We start from the raw sequence: 19,296 nt of genomic DNA on the forward strand, positions 1-19,296 counted from the left end.
GGCGGTGCTCGGCCAATGGCGGGGCGGGGCGGCCCCGCGCGGGGCACGCCGGGGATATGGAGAACTTCTCGGCGCTGTTCGGCGCGGCAGAGCCGCCGCCCGCTGCCGCCGCCGCGCTCGGATTCGGGCCCGCCAAGGCGCCGGGCGCCGCGGCCGCACCGCCGCCCGCCGCCTCGGCCGCCGCGCCGCCGCCGGGCGAGGACGCGGCCCGCAAGGCCGCCGGCGGCCCCTTCTACTTGCTGCGGGAGCTGCCAGGTGCGGGCGGGCCGCGGGGCGGGGCGGGTGCCGCCCTCGGCCAATCAGCGCGGCGAAATGCGGCCGTGGGGGGAACTGACGGCGCCACCAGCCAATGAGGCTGCGGGGGCGGGGTCACGCAACGGGCGGTCCGGTGGGGCGCTGGGTGGCGGGGGGTCCCCGGGGCCGGGGATCCCGGTGCTGGGGGGTGCAGGAGGTCCCGGGGCCTGGGTACGGCTGAGGAGAGGGTGCGAGGATCCCGGTGCAGGGGGATCCAGGGGGGTCACGGAACCTAGGCGCGGCTGCAGAGAGGCCTGGGGTGTCGTCGGGGCGTTTCCCCCTGCCCATATTCCCCCGCGGCCGCACAGGCACTACAGAGCTTACGGGCAGCACCAACCTGATCACACACTATAACCTGGAGCACGCCTACAACAAGTTCTGCGGGAAGAAGGTGAAGGAGAAGCTCAGCAACTTCCTCCCCGACCTGCCCGGCATGATCGACCTGCCCGGCTCCCACGACAGCAGCAGCCTGCGCTCGCTCATCGAGAAGCCGCCCATCTGTGGCAGCTCCTTCACCCCGCTCACGGGTGCCATGCTGACCGGCTTCCGCCTGCACGCCGGCCCGGTGAGCCCCGGGGCCTGGAGCCTGGGGGGTGGGAGGGGCCCGGCCTGGCCTGACCAGCCCCGTTTCTCCACAGCTGCCCGAGCAGTGCCGGCTGATGCATATCCAGCCGCCTAAGAAGAAGAATAAGCACAAGCACAAACAGAGCCGCACGCAGGACCCAGTCCCCCCAGGTAAGGGCTGCTGCAGCCACCCCCCTCCTCCCCTTCAACATCAGCAGAGCATCGGCTCATCCAGTGCTTGCATTTCTCCAGAAACACCCTCGGACTCCGACCACAAGAAGAAAAAGAAGAAAAAAGAGGAGGATCCGGAGCGGAAGAGGAAGAAGAAAGAGAAGAAGAAAAAGAAGGTGAGTGGCAAGGCTGGGGTTCAGTGCCCAGCCTGTGGACCCCTGAAGGGCTCTGTGAGCGGCCAAGGGGCTGTTGCCCAGCAGCTCTCACGTGTTCTGTCTCTGTCTGTCCTGCCTCTGCAGAATCGGCACAGCCCGGAGCACCCGGGGGTGGGCAGCTCCCAGGCCAGCAGCAGTTTACGGTGAGGCCACACCGGCAACGCCCTGGGGATCCCCCGGCCCATGGGAACAGCCCCAGCTGACCCCAGGGACTCTGGGGCTGGCCTGGCCCCCTGGCTAAGAGGACACCCCTGCAGCCCCCCAGGACCAGGGGCACGGACTCTGTGGGTGCTGGCCTCGGGCTTTTGTACCTGAAGAACCTGGAGCATCAAAGCCTCTTTTAGTTACTTTTTAAAGTCTGCTCTGAGGAGGGGCTGGTGGCCATGGCTGCTGTGACCCTCAGCTGTCATGGAGGAGCCCAAACCAAGGTGTCCTTGGAGCGTGCGGGGTGCCCTCCTCTGGATCCCAAACCTCACCAGCACCCACGACACCTTCCCTGGAACTGCTTTTCCCATGCCTGGAAAATTCTTACCTTCTGTGGGAGCAGAGTTTGCCTCAAGGCGGTGCCTCCCCAAAACTGGGCCAGGCTCAGCTCTTACCAGACCCCCTTCTCTCTCTCTCTCTCTCTCTCGGGATCGGGGGGAAGGCCGAGACCCTGAGGATCAGGAGCCCTGGAGGGGCTGCTCCATCCCTGGACACCAAACAAAGCACACGCACGGCCCTGGGGTGGCTCATTAAATATCCTTTTATTCCTCGTTTTAAAATGGCTGATAATAATAAAAAACCCTGTCGTGGCTGTGCGGGGCCACTGGAGCTATTGCTGTAGAGAAAGAGTCCGGTACTGCCGGCAGGGCTTTGGGGACGGGGAGCACAGGGCTCCTTGGCTGCGCTTTTTTGGCATGTGATGAGAAAATATTGCTTTCCGGGGACGCACCTGCCTCTTCCCCGAGCGAGCAGAAATAAAAACACCCCTGCGACAGCGAGAAACCTCCTCGGAATCATTAACAGAAATAAAGGCAACAAAACCAACAACCCCCCCCGACCACAGCCCCTGGGGAAAGAGAACAAAGAGCAAAAACTGCGGGTGGGGGATGCTGGGGCCTCTGCGCCAGCTCAGGCTGGGGATGTGGGGGTGCTGCCCCCACCCTGCCTACCTCCCCAGGCCCCCTCAAGGGGGATGGAGATTGCAGACACCACAGATCTGGGACGGGAGTGTCCAAGGATGGGTACCTGGTACCCCATGGCCCCCTTCAGGGGGGGAACAGTGACACCCAGCACCTACCACAGCTCCTTCCATGAGTGCAGGAGGCGGCCCCACGTCCCTCCTTTGGGGACAGGGACAAGGTGCAGGGGACCCAGGCCCTGAGCAGGGTAGTTTCTTCCTCTCTCTGGGCAAGATATATAATTTCTGCTTCTTTTTTTTTTCTTTTTTTTTTTTTAATATTTATATTTATATATATAGATATTTATATATACACACACCTGGTAACTCGGAAAGAGAAAAAAAATAGAATCCGTAACAATAATAATAATAAAAAAAAGTATTCTGGTTTAAAAACAATCCGTTCCTACCACGCCAGGCGAGCGGGTGATTGCACAAGGCCCACAAGTGGCTGGTGCAGCCGAGGCAGTGCTGGGGCTGCAGCCCCCCGAGCCCTCCCCGAGCCCCCCCCCGTGGGTGTGTGCCAGCCCCCATGGCCTGGGGGGGAGAGGGAGGAGCAGAGGGGGCCTTGCCCGGCTCTCACAGGAGTCCACAAGCCTCTGGCCGCCGCTGGGGAGGAGGGGAGGGAGCTCTGCCCCTCATACTGAGATCTCGTAGGTCGTGCCCCCCACACCCGAGACTTTTTTGACACCTCCGCGGGTGGGGCTGCTGAGGGGCACCGGCCCCGGGCCCGGCGGGGCTGAGCCCAGGCTCTTGGGCTGCCCATTGGACTTGCTGTAGGCTGTTCTCATCTGCACCTCGTCCCTGCAGGAAGGAAGCACAGACATGGGATCAGGAGAGGGGACAGGTCACTGGCACCCAGCATTGCCACAGCCCTGCCTTCCCTAGGGACCAGCACCCACTCCAGATTCTGAGGAGCCCATTGGGTGACCGAGAAGGTATGGGAGGCACCAGCTGTGTTCTGGGAAGAACTGGAAGATTTCCCTTGTTCTCCCCCCAGCATCTCTCCCCAGAGTGAGGTGTTCTACTGCTCCAGTGGCTTGGAGGGACACTGTGTGAGGGTCCCCCCACAGGCCACAGATGCCCCAGTGCCATCACAGTACTCACTTTGGTGCCAGTAAGGGCTGCAAGGCCACCTCCTCGATCTCGGGGCCGCCGGCCTGAGAGGCTGTTTTTTGGCTGCTGTAAGACACGGATTTGCCGAGGTGGGGGGCAGCGGGCTGGTCGGGGGAGCCCAGCGAGCGCACCCGCAGCGCTTGGGGGGGCTCGGGCTTGCCAAAGCGGGGCAGGGCCGGGCGGGTGAGCGGGTTCTTGCCCAGGGGTGAGCGCTTCGAATCGTCCGAGGAGGAGCTGGTGCGGGGGGCGTTGCTGGAGCCCGGCGTTGACTGGATGCCCGAGTCCGCCAGCCCCGCGTCCTCCTCCCGGCCCGGGGCCGGCGGCTGCTGCAGCAGCTTCTCCCGCTCCTGGATGGAGGCCACGATGTGGCGGGAGAGATTGTCATAGCGCACGGGCGAGGGCTCGCGCGGCACCGCGTGCTTGGGGGAGGCAGCGCTGGCGAAGCGGCTGTGCAGGTCGGTCTCTCGCTGCTGAGCGATGCGGGCCGACAGGAAGGGCGAGGTGTAGCCCACCGGCGGCTCGGGCTCCGGGCCCGCCTGCACCGACTCGAAGTCAGGGCTGTCGGAGGGCGTGAGCAGGCTGTCGTACGAGAGGCTGCCATTGCGCGTCTGGTTCACCAGGCTCTTGTAGGAGGTGGAGGTGGTGCCCTCCGAGCGGATGGACTGCAGGTGGCCCGTCTCGAAGCCCGTGCCCTGGGCCGACTTGAGGCTGGAGGAGCGGGAGCCACTGGAGAGAGGGTCAAAGTGGAAGCTCTTGCCAAAGGTGGGCGAGCGGAAGCTCTCGGGTTCCAGGCTCGGCTCCGAGCGGTAGCTGGGCTTGTGGCCGCTGTCACAGATGGAGTTGGGCTCCTTCAGGCTGTTCACTCGGCTCAGCTGAGGGGCAGAGGGGAAGCGATTACCCACAGAATGACTATGGGGCCCCTGTGGAGCTCCCAATGCACACCCTAAACCCTTCCCAAACCGGGAATGGGGTGGCATCCCCTCGGGGCTGGTCCTCCACGCCAGGCTGTCTTACCTTGGCGCTGGTGGAGTGGGGCAGGGCCGCCGAGCTGCTGCTGCTGCTGTAACCGGGCCGGTACTTGTACATGGTGGGAGTCGGGGGGCTGTCCTTGCCTAGCAAGCTGCTGTCTGCGCCGGGAGAGAGGGGCACGCTCAGGGCGGCTGTGGGCATGGAACGCGCTGCCCTCCCTGCCCGAGAACCGAGCCTGGGGCGGGTGGACTAGGGGCAGGGATGGGCTGGAGGGGAGGTGCACAGGGGTGGGAGAGACAGACTGGGAGGAAGGGTTGTCCCCACAGTCACATATGTGAGGCTGGCACTTCCGTGCTCCTGAGGCAGCCCTGGCTGGGTGACACCCTGGGGGTGCACGGCACAGGGGTGTCAGGGCGCTCAATGGGACACACACACCCCACAGTGGGCAGCAGGGCTGGGCAGCAGACCCCAGGCAGGGCCGGGAGAGCTGTGGGGTCTCCAGCTGCTGCAAAAAGCAGCTGCCACAGGCTCTGCCCATCACATCCCACCTCTGGCCAGGCCCACACGATGCCAGCCCCAGACGCTCTGTGCCGCTGAGCCAGGCCCGCCACCACTTCGCCTCCTCCATCCTGGCAGCGCGGTGGCTGCAAGGCACAGCTCCCGGTGGCTCCAGACAGCGCCATGCTGGCTCGGCCTCCGGCAGAGCAGAGCTGACTGCGAGCATCCCGCAGGCTTCTCCAAGTGCAAGGGGCCACATACACCGGCCCAGGAATGCTGATGCGCTCCAGGTCTGCCCTACGGCCTTGGTTCCTGGCCTGCCTGGTGCAGCTCTGGGCTCCCCTCCCAGCGGCTGCCAGGGCTCTGGTGCCCTCCTTACCCTCAGTGGTGGCCAGGGTTAAGTGTGTCCTCAGGCCCGTGTAGCGGCTGAGGTCGGGCTTAGGTGGGGGTGGCGGCTCGGCGTCAGCAGACTGGCTCTCCGTCACCTCCAGGCTCCCCTTGGACTGCAGAGACAAAGCGCAGGTGGGGTCAGGAGGGGCCGAGGCCTCAGCCCCCCAGGGCTGGCAGCACATGGACAGCGGCACTGGGGGCTCCCGCTGCCTCCCAGGCCATCCGACAGAGCAGGGGCGGCGCGTGCCCCAGGTGAGTGCTGGAAGTGCCAAGGAGGGGGAACCTTCAGAGGGTGCTGTGTGGGGAAGGATGGGACCAGTAAGGGCAATGAAGGGGGCAAAGCCTCATGTGGTCACTGCCACATGGGAGGGGGACAGTTCCCATCCCACAGGGACATAGAACAAGACGACATGGAGGGGGACAGGGAACGTGACCAGGCTCACTCGGTTCTCTACTCACGGATGCAGGGCAGGCTTGCACCCCTGGGCTCCGTGGAGGGCCCCAGCGCAGGCAGCGCTGGTCCCCACCTTCCTCACCTTTGTCCTTTTCAGCTCTGTCTGGATACCATTGTCCATGATCTTGACAGTGATCTGACCGTCTGACACCTCAGGCCGCAGGAACGGGGGTCTCACCAGCACGGTCTGCTCGGCCTTTGGGCGCCCGAGGTACCTGGAGAGGGGGTGGGAGGAAGGTCATATCCTGGAGCCTGGGATGGAGCAGTTTTTCCAGGGATGCAGAGGCTGGGCTCACCTGGGGGCTGGGGAGCTGCAGAGGACCCGGCTGACATTCTTACAGCAACCGTTGGTGAAGGGGTTGACACCCCCGCGGAACTTGCCTGTCACCTGCAGGATAAAGGAGTGTCACAGCCAGCCACGCCAACTCCCTCAGGACAACCTCCCAGCACAGAGATCCTGCGAGATCCTGCTCCTTTTCCTAGTCCCTGTTTCAGTGCTCAGCAACCACTGAGAGGGTATTCACCTCCTGGGCCCCAGAAGTGCCTGCCTAGTTCCGTCCTCTGACTGCACCCCAATGGATGCAGCTGCCCCTCAGTCATCCTGTGCTCTACCTCCCCACCTCACAGGCCTCCCCCAGTTTTAATCCAGCTCCTCCACAACCATCCTCTCCCGGGAATTCCCAAAATGTACCCGTAGGTGGCCTGGCCAGGCTGGCAGACACCCCCATAGTCCCCTGGACGTACCTGTTCATTGGTAGTGCGGCCCCTGGCCACGAGCACCACGTGGAAGCCTGTCAGGCCAGCGACGGGAATGAAGAAGAGCCCGGCCACACACATCACCACCATCCTGCCACAGCCAGCTAAGGAGCAGCCACAGCCCCGCTCGGCACCGCACCGCCCCCAGACCCCACCACCCCCTGCCCACTCCCACTGCCCAGGAGGATACGTGACGGCCATGCGGACACCGGAGAGCTCCTCCACCTGATACAGGACGTAGAGCAGCCCGAAGCCGAAGACGCCCATGATGTGCGTGGTGAGCGACAGCAGGAAGAGGAAGAAGTAGCGGTAGTTGCGCCGCCCGATGCAGTTGTTGACCCAGGGGCAGTGGTGGTCGAACTCCTGCCGGGGATGGGGCACGGTGAGGGGGTGCTCGCGGGGCTCCTTGCCCCAGGGGGGCTGGCAGAAGCCCTGGCAGCTCCTCACCTCCACGCAGTTGTCGCAGACGCTGCAGTGGGAGCAGCGCGGCGGGCGGTAGAAGCGGCAGGTCGCGCACCACTTCATGCGCACCTGGATGCCCTTGATCTCCACCGTCTTGTACAGCGGGGCCCGGAAATCGTCCTCCTTGTCCTCGTCCTCCTCAGCTGACGGGAACACCCCGGCATGGCGTCACGGCCCAACCAGCCCCTGCCCGCCCCAGCTGAAGGCTCCTGGCATCACCTTCCTGTCACCTGGCACAGGGACAGCCAGGACCCCCAAACACAGGCCGGGGGGTGCTCTCCCAGGCCCTGCCCCAGAATCTTGACACTGCCTGAGCCCCAGGGACCCAGCATGGGGTGCTGAACCCAGAGCTGCCATCCCTGTAGCGCTTGTCACTGCTTGATCCCACTGGGCAGGGCGAGGAAGGCTCCTCACCAGCCTTTTGGAACCCAGAAATCCCCTTTACCTCCAAAGAAGGGTGCAAGGGGGCAGCTCTTCCCAGCCAGAGCCAGACTCACCTCGAGGGAATATGCCTGGGTCCATGAAGGTGGCCATGCTGAAGTTGGCCAGCACGAAGAGGAAGACGACGGCATTGTAGGCAGGGATGACTGGGGACACGTAAAGACTGAGCCCCGGGCACCTGCGGGCACAGCGGCCGTGAGACCCTCGGACCCCTCACTTGTGTCACTCCCACTGCCTCCCACTCTCCTGGGGCTCCCAGCAGTGCATCCCACACCCAAACTGGAGCCACTTCTACAGCACAGCCTGACCCTGGCCTGGGGAGCATATGGGGCCACAGCAGAACGTGGTCCAGGCATCCATCAGGAAGCAAAATTCCCCTTTGGGAGGACCACACTGGAGGGTCCCACAGAGCCGTGGTGCTGGGAACAGGGAAAACCAGGCTGATGACATGGGGGGCACCCAGGGAACCTGCCAGAAAGCACCTGGACGTCATCCTCCCCGTGCCCCACCAGCTGCTTGGGGGCAGAGGGGACCCTGTGAGGGGACATGAAACCAGCACCAGCTCCGGTGCCTCCAGAGCCACTCATGTTCCTCACATCCCAGAGACAGCTCCAGCAGGACACGGGGACCCCAGCCAGCACCCAGCTCTTCCAAGAGGCCCGTGGGAGCGCAGTGAGGGAATCACCCTGCTCCCTCTTGCTCCAGCAGGCGGGCACGGGACATCGGGCTTCCCCCTTGCAGGCGCCAGTGTAATTCCCTAATCTGCTTTGCTGCTGGGATTTAATCCCACAGATCTAGGGCAGCATCTGTCCCTCTCTTCCCCCACCAGGCTAAGTGCCGATGGATTTAGGTGGCCGGAGCAGCGTGAGGCTGGGTGGGCAGGGCGACATATGGTGCCAGCGCCGTAATCCCGCACAGGTTGGGGTGAAGGGGCAGGCGCTGGCCCTGTCCCCTCCTCCACCACCACCCACGGGGACGGGTCCCGTTGCTGAGAGGCTGCCTCAGGAGCCATGGCAAGGCTCCAGCTGGGAATGAGCCCTTGGTGCAGGGCTCTGTCCCAGTTCAGGGCCCTGAGGAGGGCAGGGGGGCACCCCAAAGTGAGGAGCAGCAGCTGTGCCAGGGGGTACTGCCCCGGGCAGGGCAGGAGAAGTGGGCACACCCTTCTGGCACACACTTGGCAGCACAGAGGGTAAGGCAGGCAGGGCACTCCCAGCACCAAGCACCGCTCTGTACCCCAGGGGGGCTGGGTACCTCATCAGTGGGACCTGTCCTCACAGGCCAAGGCTGAGGCTGGTTCCCATCCAGGCACAGGGATGACAGCAGTCAGGCAGACTTTTGGCTGTAGGACATCCCTGGCAAGGAGCACAGCATGGCCAAGCCACTCAGCATACTCCTTCCTCCTCCTCCTCTCCTCTGACCCCTCCAGGCCCCACACACCACAGCAAGCTTCTCCTGCAAACCACCTTCCCCACGCCTCTTCCCCCCGGTTCCTGAGGAGCCGCCCTGCTAGGCACCCTGGGCGCTGCCTCCCTGCCCTGTATCAGGCTGGCATCTCCCAGGGTGGCATCTCCTGGCCCAGCCCCCCGAGCTCTGCCCCGGGCTGGGGAGCGGCTCCTCCAGCGGCACCGGCCATGCCGGCCTCCACTGGAAGCCGGCCAGGAGGATTCTCCACAGCTATGACAGGCTGGAGAGGAGTTCTCCTCTCCAGTCTGTGCCCCAAAATCCTCGGAGAGCAGTGCTGGAGGCACAGGACCTACATGACAGTGCCTGGCCACAACCCAAGCAAGGGAAGAATCACAGAACTCTTCAGATTGGAAAAGCCCTCCAAGATCAATGATTCCAAATGCTTCCCCAGGACTGTCAGGACCACCACTGAACCGTGTCCCCAAGTGACACAGTCACATGTTTTTTTGGTGACTTCATCACTGCCCTGGGCTGAACAACCCCTTCCATGAGGAAATTCTCCCAAACATCCATATTAAACCTCTCCTGGTGCCACCTGAGGCCATTTCCTCTTGTCCCATCACTTGTTCCTTGGGAGAAGAGCCCAACCTCACCTGGACACACCCTCCTGTCAGGGGTTGTAGAGCGTGAGGATACACCAGAACCGAGGACCCCTTGTCCCCGAGCTGAACTCCTACTCCACTTGGGAGAAGCCTCCCTGGCTCTGCTCTCTGCTGGACAGAGAGGGTCAGGGGGCTCATAGGAGCCCTAAAAGTAGGAAACGCCCTTCCAGAAACCCTGTGGAAGGAGCTCCTCTTTCCAGGAAGGGAAATCCCAGCCCAAACCTTTGCTTGAAAGAGATGGAGGGGAGCCAGGAAGACCTATGGTAGGGCAGTCATCCCACACAGGGAACAGCCAACAGCCGGGCTGAGCCAAGCACATGGCCTGGATCCTGAGACAGAGCCCAGGGAGAAAGGGAAGGATCCAGCTGCCTCAGAAAGCTCTAGGGCAGGCAGAGAGGGAAGGACCAGGGGAAGGGAACACCTCTGTGCTGTCCTGGCAGCCAGCCCTTCCTGGAGTGACACAGAGCTCCAGGGGCAGGATAGTGCCCAGCAGGTCCCTGGGCTCAGACACACTGACAAGACCCCTGGGATGGAATTCACAGGCCAGGGCAAGCACAACACCCTCCCTAGGGAACACCAGCTGCCTTCCTGGCTCCCTCACACCCAGGGACCCCCGTGCTGTGGGAGGGAGGGAGGTGGGAATCCCCACAGGGCAAGACCACCTGGTGGCATCTGGCATCGTGCTGGTGACCCTGAAGTCAGGGAGTTACCTCTTGGGACCATCCCCACCCATGGGAGGGATCAGGGTCCTCTGAAGGGAGCAAAGGTGCTGCCCATCCCTGAGGGAACCTTCTTATCAGGAGAGTGATGTGTTCCTGCCTTTTGCTCTCCTGAACAGAAGAGTTTGGGGCTGTGGGCCCTGCCTCGACCCCGGGGCACACAGGGCAGGAGGAGCAGGAGCAGGAGGAAGGCTCCTCACCATCGCAGCCAGCCACGCAGGTCCCGCAGCACCCGTCGGGTTCCCCTCAGGATCGGGATGCAACACGCTCATGGCCAGAGGAGCTGTTGGGACTTGTCCCTGGCAGCACATGAGAGGACCTGGGGAACCTCGGGCACCATGAGTCACAGCGGGATGCGAGACGGGCTTTTTGCTACCAGTCATGCCCGGAGAAGCCTGTCCCTCCCTGCTGGTATCCCCTCCCCAAGCCCTCACTCCCTGCACTCTCCCAGGCACAGCCTTCCCTCCCTGCCTGTTCTCCAGCCCTCCAATGGCCTTGGCACAAACACAATCCCTGCTCGCCATGACCCCCACACAAGCTTGGATCTGACAGGGTGCGGGCATGACGCTGTGTCCCAGTGGCGCTGCCAGCCCCGGGGAGGGGACAGGGAGCCTGAGAGCCAAGCGCACCAGCAGCTGGGACCAGCCAGTGGGGAGATGGAGGAATGGACAAATGGACCCCAAGGGGGAATTTCCATCCTAAATCAGCACCTGTCTGAAAGCCCAGCAAGCCTGGGACCTCCACTCATCCCAGGAGGAGGCGGGAACATTCACCCTCCCTCCAGTGCAACCGGCCTCATTTCCACAGCCATGTGCTCAGCAGCAGCTCCTAATTAAATTAATCAATTAAAGAGAGTTCTTGGCCCAGAGATACAAATCCTGGATAGACCAAAAAGTGTCCAGTGGATAGGCTGGAAGCAACACAACTGGAGCCTTAAGAGCCCTGCTGACCCCTGGCTGCTCCCTGCTTGGGGGAGGCCTCGCAGAGCCAGCCCTCACAGCTTCCACTGCACTTCCCAAAGGATGAGCCTTAGGTTGGATGCTGACCAGGCGGGGAAGGGCTCACGCAGGAGGCAAAACTCGAGCCTCACGTCCCTGCCAACCTGCTCCAGCACCAGGCAGACGCTGTCCTAAGGAACCCATCCCACCGGGAGCCCCGTGTGAACGCTGTGCCGGGTTTAATGGGATGTTCTGAAGTAGGATAAACAACATCGCTGACCTGCAATTACAGCGACCTGCCCGGGTGTTCCTGCCCCGGCCAAACCTGCTCCACGGCGCCGGCTCTGGCGCTGCCTCTCACCGCCCGCTGATAAGCGGCTGCTCCCGGCACTGCTCGCACCCATCGTGGCATGGGCTTGGGGTCCAGCTGGCCGGCTGTGCCAAAACAGAGCCAGCCTGTCCCCTAAGGTCACACACGGGGTGGCACACACAGCTTGGAGGGCACCGCCTGTTCCCTCTGCTTCTCCTTCATCCCCCTGGCACAGGAGCAAGAGTCAGCGACTTCCACAGGCATCTGGCAGCCTGGAGCAGCCAAACCCTGAGCCTGGGAGCCTGGTGACGGCTCAGTGTCCCAGCAGGGGACAGCCACACGCTGCTGAGTGACACTGCCAGCTGCACCGGGCGCTGGATGGGGCGAACCAACCCCGCTCCCCTCTTCGGTCGTCAAGTTCCCCTGTCCCTGCCCAGCGGCTGCCAAAGCCACGGTGACCTTCCCACCACCAATGGCTCCTTCCCAGGGAGTGGCAGCAGCCATGGCATCGGTCCCTTTGGCCTCCCACAGCTCCAGCTGATTCCTGTGACCCCAGTGAGTGGGAGAGGCTCTCCCTGAAGCAGAGGGTGCACGCCCTTCCTGCACCCTGCCGGCACCCCAAACACATCCCTGCTGAGACCCTGGGAATGCCCTGCAGGACTTGGTAGCCATTCCAGCTGCCATGCTCCAGCTTTCCTGCCTGGCACACTGTGCCATGGTGCCAGCCTGGCTGAGCCACTCTCTGCCAGGCTCCCTCGGCAACCTGAGGTTCTGCTCCCCTGCCCCTGGGCACGTCACTGAGGCACATGTCTCCAGGCAGGGAAGAGCAGCAGCCCAGGGATATCATCACGCCTCTCTAGCACCCGGCACCATCTCCCAGCCTGGTGGGACCCCAAGGCCCCTGTGACCTGCTGACCATTTCCCTGGGGCCCCCTCCAGGGACATGGAACCCTCGTTGTCCCAGGGCAGGGGACAGAACACAGCGAGTGATCCGCACAGGGGTCAGAGTTCTCCTCCCTGAACTTTCCTTTGTGGCTCGCAATCGATTACAAAACTAAAAATAAGACGTGTCCTGCCCCAGCCCACCAATCCACCTCGCCTGGCTCCAAAGGAGAAAGTGATCCATGCATTTTCCACCCACAGGTCACAAACCAGTTCCCAACCCAGCTGACCTGGAGCTGAGTGGTGCCTCACCAGGACAACCAGCACACAGCTTGCTCTGGGAAAACTCATGGAGTGAAATGGCTCCCGCTGTGGCTGCAGCACCCAGAGCTCAGTATCCCCCTTCCCTCTGGGAGGAAATCCCAGCTCCTCTCCCCTGTCCCTGCCAGCCCTCCCCACTCTGGCCGAGCAGCTGGGACTCACGTGAAGGCGAAGAAGAGGGTGGTGGCTCCCACTAGGAAGATGGCAGCAGCGGAGACCGGGACGTACTTGCTGGGTTTGAATCTCTTTCCAGAGGCTGCTGGCATGTTGGAGCTGTGGTGGGGGGTCCGCCCCGCAGCATAGCCCAGGCCCCAGGGGACTCAGAGCAGGATGAGAAGGGGAGGGGGACAGGGGCTGACCCCTACCCTGCCCCCACGCCTGCTCCTGGGGCGAGTTCCAACCAGGGTGGACAGTCCGGAGAAGGGTCTGGAGCAAGAGGCCCAAGAGAGGAGCCCACTCTAAGCTCTGTCCCGTGGGAGCTCACGGGTGCAGGGAAGGAAGGTTAAAAACATTAAAAATTCACAACAGAAAAGGGGATTTGGGTTTAGGACAACCGTTGGAGTGGGAATGCTGACGGCCCTTCTGAGCCTCAGTCCAGGCAGCAGCCCACAGGGAGCAGAACTCCAACAGGCAGGCTCTGAAGGGAGGGAATTCCCCAGGCTCAGGCAGGGCGCTCCCCACCCGGCCAGCACCCCGAGAAGAGCACCGGATCAGCAAACTCCTCGCAAAAAAGCCACTCCAGGAGCCTCAGGGAAGCCACTGCTCCTTTTTAATCCGCCTCTGCTGTGCCACAGCCCCCGGTGCTGCACGGGAGGAGGGGGTGGTCTCCAAGCAATCCCAGCTTCCTCACGGAGCTGCCCTGCCTCCTCCTCCTCCTCTCGCTGGAGGGGTCACGGAAACACTCTCCCTGATTTCACTGGGATCTGGGGCTGGCTGGTGGTGGCCGTTTAATTTTATTTATTTCTCTCTTGTCTGTTAAAGCCGAGGAACAGCTGGTGCAAGGTTGAGCTGTAAATCCTTTCTTTCGAGGGGGGCGGAGGGGAAGGTCTGGCAGACTGTGGGTTTTCCTACTTGCTCCTTTCTCCTGACCCCCCAGGCCCTTCCATGGGCTCAGTATCCATTTGGCGGTTGGGGAGCGACAGGAATTTCATTAAATCTTCTCTGCAGCAACCACTTCCCAGCAGGTGAATGGGAAGGGGGTGTTCAGGGAGCACCTTTACAACCCCAGCAGACACCAAAGGGTGGAAGTGGTGCTGAGCAGCTCTGTCTCACCCATGGCCCAGGCGGTGCGGCGGGAAAATCTCAGTTTGTTCCAAACAGCTCCATTTTCCCCTCCCCCTTCTTTCTTCATTCATCCATCCGTCCGTCTTTTAAAAAAAACTACATAAAACCATTAAAACTCGAGGTCTGGTGCGCCACAGCTCACCTGGAAAAAACAACAACAGAAATTAGCATGGCGAGAGAAGGGATGGAGCCGGCTCTCATTAGCCACAGCAGCCTGGCCACGGCGTCTCCCGTCCCAGCCCAGGGGCACTGGCTGCTGCAGGAACTCCAAGCCACCCCCTCTACCACCAAGAAACCCACCCCAAGCCCTGGAAGGACACCATGAACTCCCTCCTGCAGCTCCAGCTCAAATCCCAGCACCAGTGAGTGCTGGCTCCCTGAGGCGTAGGGGATGAGCAGAGGCTCCAGGACTCAACATAAGGGTGGAGACCATAGGAGGAAAAAACATCCAGGAATCTCACCCCCTTCCCTGGAGGGTAGGAGACAGGAGAGGCCCATGGAAAACACCAATCCCGTGATCGGAGGTGGCCTTTGCAACTCTGGATTCATTAGGAACTGTAGTGCCAGGAAAAGGAGGAGTGAATTTGAAATGACGGAGCTCAGGGTTAGATGGGATATTGGGAAGAAATTCTTCCCTGTGAGGGTGCTGAGGCCCTGGTACAGAGTGCCCAGAGGAGCTGTGGATGTCACTTTCCTGGAAGTGTCCAACGCCAGGCTGGATGGGGCTTGGAGCAAGCTGGGAGAGTGGAAGGTGTCTCTGCCCATGGCCTGACCTCCCCCAAGCAGCCACAAGCCCACCATCCATCATATCCCACCAGTTCCTGCTGCTACAGCCAGCACTCCTCACCTTGTCATTGTCTGTCACCCACCCTCCCCTTGCTGCCTGCACGGCGCTCCTCCAGGGCCAAGCGGAGCCTACAGCTCACTCCTTTCTCCCTTCCAGCTTTCTCTGCCTCCCCAGTTTCTCCTTCGGGGTGGGCAGGGAGCTCTCTAGCGCTGACTAAATGCGGGTGAAGGTTGGGAGAGCTGCAGCACCCAATTAAAGGCAGGTTTAATGACAAGGATGTGTTACCACCAAGTGGGTTCAGCCCCAGCTCACAGAGTCAGCCACCTTGGCTGACTCACCCAGGAACTGCTCCCACCACTCGGCCTCTGCAGGACAAAGCTCAACTTCCCACCCCAAGGCTTCCCTGCTCTTGGGAGGGAGAGGAAACGTGGGGCCAATGCTCTGCCCAGCCAGGAACATGCAGGTTTCACCTGGCAGCAGCCCCTGAGTGGAGCAGATTGAACAGTGACACCAGGGAAAGCTGTTTTTCGTAGCAGGGACAGAGTTCCCTGGAGAGCAGCAGTTTCCCAGCCCCGCTCTGCCTATTCGGGGAAGAGCCCAACACCCCACAGAGCCGAGCCCAACAGCAATTCCAGGGATGGGCTATCGGAAGTCCAGGCCTGACATCACGGCTGATTGCTTTAGCAGGAGCAATCTGCTCCCAGAGCACCCGGCCCTTTGAACGCTCCGCCATGGAGGCACGGCCACACCTCGGGTTCAAACAGACGCTGCCAGGCAGAAGGAGCTGTTCCCTGATAATTCCTCCTCCGGAGATCCCCACCCTGCCCTCGCAGGGAGCCATGGGCATGCGTCTTGTGGCCTTGCTCTGCCCCAGCCCTTCCAGCCAGAGATCCAGGCGCTCCAGCCCTTCCAAAGGTAATCCCTGTGGAGCTGTGCGTGCCAGAGTCAGCTCCCCATGGAATCGGGTACCCATGGGACAGGCCCATGAACAGGGGGAGAGCCCCAGTGCTGTCATTAGTGACATCCCAGCGAGAAGCGATGCAAATGCATCCCTGCTCCAGCCACCTATGCCCGGGATAACTCCACAACTCATCGAACAGGAGGCTGCTGAGCCCATCCCGGCTCCCAGAGCCACCACACTGCTCCCAGGAATGCCTCCCCGATCCCCCTGACATGTTGAGACCCTGCAGGACTCCCCAGCCCCAGCCCTGCTGCAGAAGCCCAGGCAGAAGCTGTCAAAGTGCAGCACAGTGTGACAGCATCTCTGCTCTGCAATCCTTAAGGGGTCCAGGAGAAACACAAAGAAAATCCACTCCAAATTCCCACAGACTGCACTAATTCAGGTCCAAATTCTCCCAAACACACATATTCTTTCCAAGCCATGTCCTTTCCCAGCCCTACAACCTCCCTACCTCTGGTCAACCAACCCTTTCCCTCCACTTTTGCCCCAAGTCCTTGGTCTCTCTGGCCACTTTGTCCCCATCCAGAAAAGCCACTCAGACTTCCCTGCTCCAAAGAGTCCCCAACTCATCTTGCTTACCTGTGGCCTACACGGGCTCTGCTCTTGCCTCCCATTCCTTTCCCTCTGCCAATTCCAGCCCAGCAACTCCTCCTCTCCTGCTGCTCCTCCAGACTTGCCCTGCTCCTTCCTCCCCCAGCGCCTGTGTCACTGCTCACTCCCCCTTCCCTCTCCCTCAGAAATTCCACCTGCTTTTTCCATCCCAGCACCTCCTTTTCGGAGCACTTTGCCAGTTCCACTCTGCTCAGCCACCTCCGAAGCAGTCATCTCCACTCTCCAGGGCTTCCCCTCCACTCATACAGGGGAGCTGCTCCTGTTTCCTTCATCTCCATTTCTGGGCATTTCTCTTAATTCCAAATTCCCTCCCTTGGGATATGTGCAAGCACGACTGCTGCCACCTTCCATTTCTTTGAGCCTGCGTCTTCTTTTCTTGGGTCAAGGCCCCGTAAAGCCTCAGTGATTTCCTCCTTTTACTCCCCTCCCAGCCCCGTGCTCCTCCTTCCCACCCCACTCTGCTCATCTGCTCCAGCCCCTCTCCAGCCTTTCCACACGTGGCAGGGTGCTCCATGGCTTGACCCTTCTGGAGCATGAGGCCCACCCCACGTCCACTGGGATGGGGACACGTGTCTCCAGTTCTCAACATTCCCTCCTCCCTCTCTTCAGCTCCTCACTCTGCTCCTGCCCAGGAAGGAGGAAATGCACCTCAGCATCAACCACACGGCTCCTGCCACTCCTGGGATGAACGACAAAGGCAGGACAGAGCTCCCTCCCTGTTACCGGCTCCCAAACCTGCGTCACTCGCCAGGATCCGCAGCTCTCGACCTGCCCCGATCCAGCCGAGTTCCCATGGCGCAGGGCAAACACACAAACAATTCCTTCCACGTGAGGCAACTCCCAGAGAGGGCAGATCCCAGGCTGCACGATGTGCTCTACCTGTTCCCACTTTGTTTTGATCAGCTGCATCCCAGAGCTCCATAAAGCCATTCCAGAGCTCGCTGCCTGGCACTGTGAGTGAGGGGCATCCACGGAACGAGGAACTTCCTCCTTCCTCTGCAGCTCCCTCTTCTCACCCTGTCCTTGCACAACCAGCTAACACTTCACACTCCAAAATCCATCAGACAAAGTGCAAACTTTCCCAAACCTGGCACTGTGGCCAGAGCAATGCCAGCGTGAGATCCCCACCCGTCACTGCCCTCTCAGGAGCACCTGCCCAAACAGGGCAGTCTGGGGACACTTCCCTGCTCTTAATTCCAAAAGAGGACGCACAGCAATGCATGTTTGGCCGCCCCTTGGTTCCAGGTGCATCCTGCACACCTGCCCTTCTCCCAGGTGGATGTACAGAAGGATCAACACAGAACATGGAGAAATATTCCACTGAAGACAGCCAGAAGGCTGCAATCACTCCGTGCTTATCTCCTGCCTGGGGCTTACACCGCTCCCAATCTCCTTCCCCAGCCCATCCCACTGGTTTACACGGGATTAGCCCCATTTTATGGGCAAAGCAGGAGGAACAATGCCTCATCCATTGAGGCCGTGTCCCAACGGGCCCTACAGTGAGCAAGCACAGCACCAAGCCTCTTGTCACTGTTAGGAGACACCGGGCACAGCGACAGGTGGGAATGTCCCCAGACAGGCCCCCGACAGGGGAGTTCAAGGTCTCCCCTCGGACCCACCCAATCACCACCCTCTCCATTCCCAGATGGGGCTCCTGGCCTCGGGAACCAACAGGAATAAACGCCCGCTAAAGCAGCAACTGGGCCCGGCAGAGGGATGTTGGTAACTGGATTAAGCTCAGAAAGAGGCTCCAAGATAACTCTGGCTTTGATCGAGACAAGGCCCTGGTTGTACTTTACATGTCCCAAAAACCCGAACAGCCCCTAATGCAGAGAACCCCGCTTCCCTAATGCCCAAATCCAGCTCTGTGCCGGGGCGGGAGCCGGCCGATCCGGGGGAACCACTTCCCAGAGCCACAGGGAGCACAAGGACAGCCGATCCCCTCCCGAATCGGCGCCGTCAGAGGGGTGGAAGCCCGGGGCTGGGGACCTGCACAGCTCAGGTGTTTGGGAATCTGGGAATTCTGAGGAGAGGCCAGGCTGGACCCCTGCCAGTGCCCCCCAAAGCCGGGAGCAGGGGCCGTGCCGTGAGGAGAGGCCGCGTTGTAAGCAGGGGTCCTCCTTCGGCCGCGGCACAGAGGCCGAGCTCCGGTGCCCCAGAACAGTGCGGTGACGGCGTTCCCGGGGGCACCGGGGACAGGCCGGGTGCGGAACGGCGCACTTGTCCCCCGGGCGCTCCCTGCGGCAGCTCCGGCCGCTCCCCGGCCCCGGGCGGTTTCCAGCCGCGGGGACGAGCCCCGCTCCGGTGCGCTCACCCCGCATCCGTGCGCAGGGGCGGCCCCAGCCCGCGGGGCACCGCTCCCCGCCAGCCCCGCCCCGCCGCTCCCGCAGCCCCCGGCCCGCCTCCCCACGGCACGGGAGAAGGTCCCGGTGCCGGCGGGGCCGCGGGCACGGCAGCCGGGGCAGGAGGAAGCGGCGCCCCCGTGCAGAGGCACCGCGGCCATCGGGCAGGCGGCGGTGCGGAACGGCGGAGCGGGGCCGCGGCCAGAGGGGCGGGCCGGGCAGGGGTCGGTGCCCGCTGGGGCGCCGGGCGGGAGGATCCGCAGGGCGGTCGGGGGACACTGGGGCGCAGCCCGAGCCGCGCGCGGGGGGAGCCGCGGGGGCAGCGGCGAGGCGGGGGCGGTCGCGGCCGGGCCCCGGCGAGGAGCGCGAGGGACCGGCGGGCCGGGGAGGCGGCGGCGGTGCCGGAGCGGCGGGGTCCCGACGGGGTCGCGCGGCCCACGTGACTCACCGGCAGGAGGCCGCGCGCGGCGGCGGCTCCGGGCACGGACGGCGGCGGCTGCGGCGGGCGGGACGCCACGCGCGCGCGTGCGCACCGCGCCCCCCCGCGCGCCTCCATTGGCCGCATCCCGCAGGCCCGCCCAG

General features: G+C 62.5%; 2 protein-coding genes across 2 annotated transcripts; one reads left to right on the forward strand and one right to left on the reverse strand.

The window, feature by feature from the left end:
* The first annotated feature begins 56 nt into the window (after positions 1–56).
* Positions 57–2,231, forward strand: MED19 (mediator complex subunit 19). The gene is made up of 5 exons (XM_005528999.3): positions 57–255; positions 603–859; positions 933–1,029; positions 1,111–1,205; positions 1,329–2,231. Exons 1-5 carry the CDS (start codon positions 57–59, stop codon positions 1,389–1,391), a joined length of 711 nt encoding a protein of 236 aa, XP_005529056.1. The 3' UTR covers positions 1,392–2,231.
* Positions 1,972–19,226, reverse strand: ZDHHC5 (zDHHC palmitoyltransferase 5). Its single transcript, XM_005528998.3, has 12 exons — positions 19,163–19,226; positions 12,891–14,154; positions 7,549–7,670; positions 7,037–7,194; positions 6,780–6,952; positions 6,578–6,680; positions 6,130–6,221; positions 5,916–6,048; positions 5,369–5,492; positions 4,537–4,649; positions 3,514–4,394; positions 1,972–3,210 (listed from the first exon to the last, which is right to left on the reverse strand). Exons 2-12 carry the CDS (start codon positions 12,992–12,994, stop codon positions 3,045–3,047), a joined length of 2,169 nt encoding a protein of 722 aa, XP_005529055.2. The 5' UTR covers positions 12,995–14,154; positions 19,163–19,226; the 3' UTR covers positions 1,972–3,044.
* Between the last annotated feature and the right edge of the window lie 70 nt (positions 19,227–19,296).

This window comes from Pseudopodoces humilis, chromosome 7 (assembly GCF_049639895.1).
Source record: "Pseudopodoces humilis isolate 2021_Gansu_Grassland_sample_001 chromosome 7, ASM4963989v1, whole genome shotgun sequence".
Lineage (NCBI taxonomy): Eukaryota > Metazoa > Chordata > Aves > Passeriformes > Paridae > Pseudopodoces > Pseudopodoces humilis.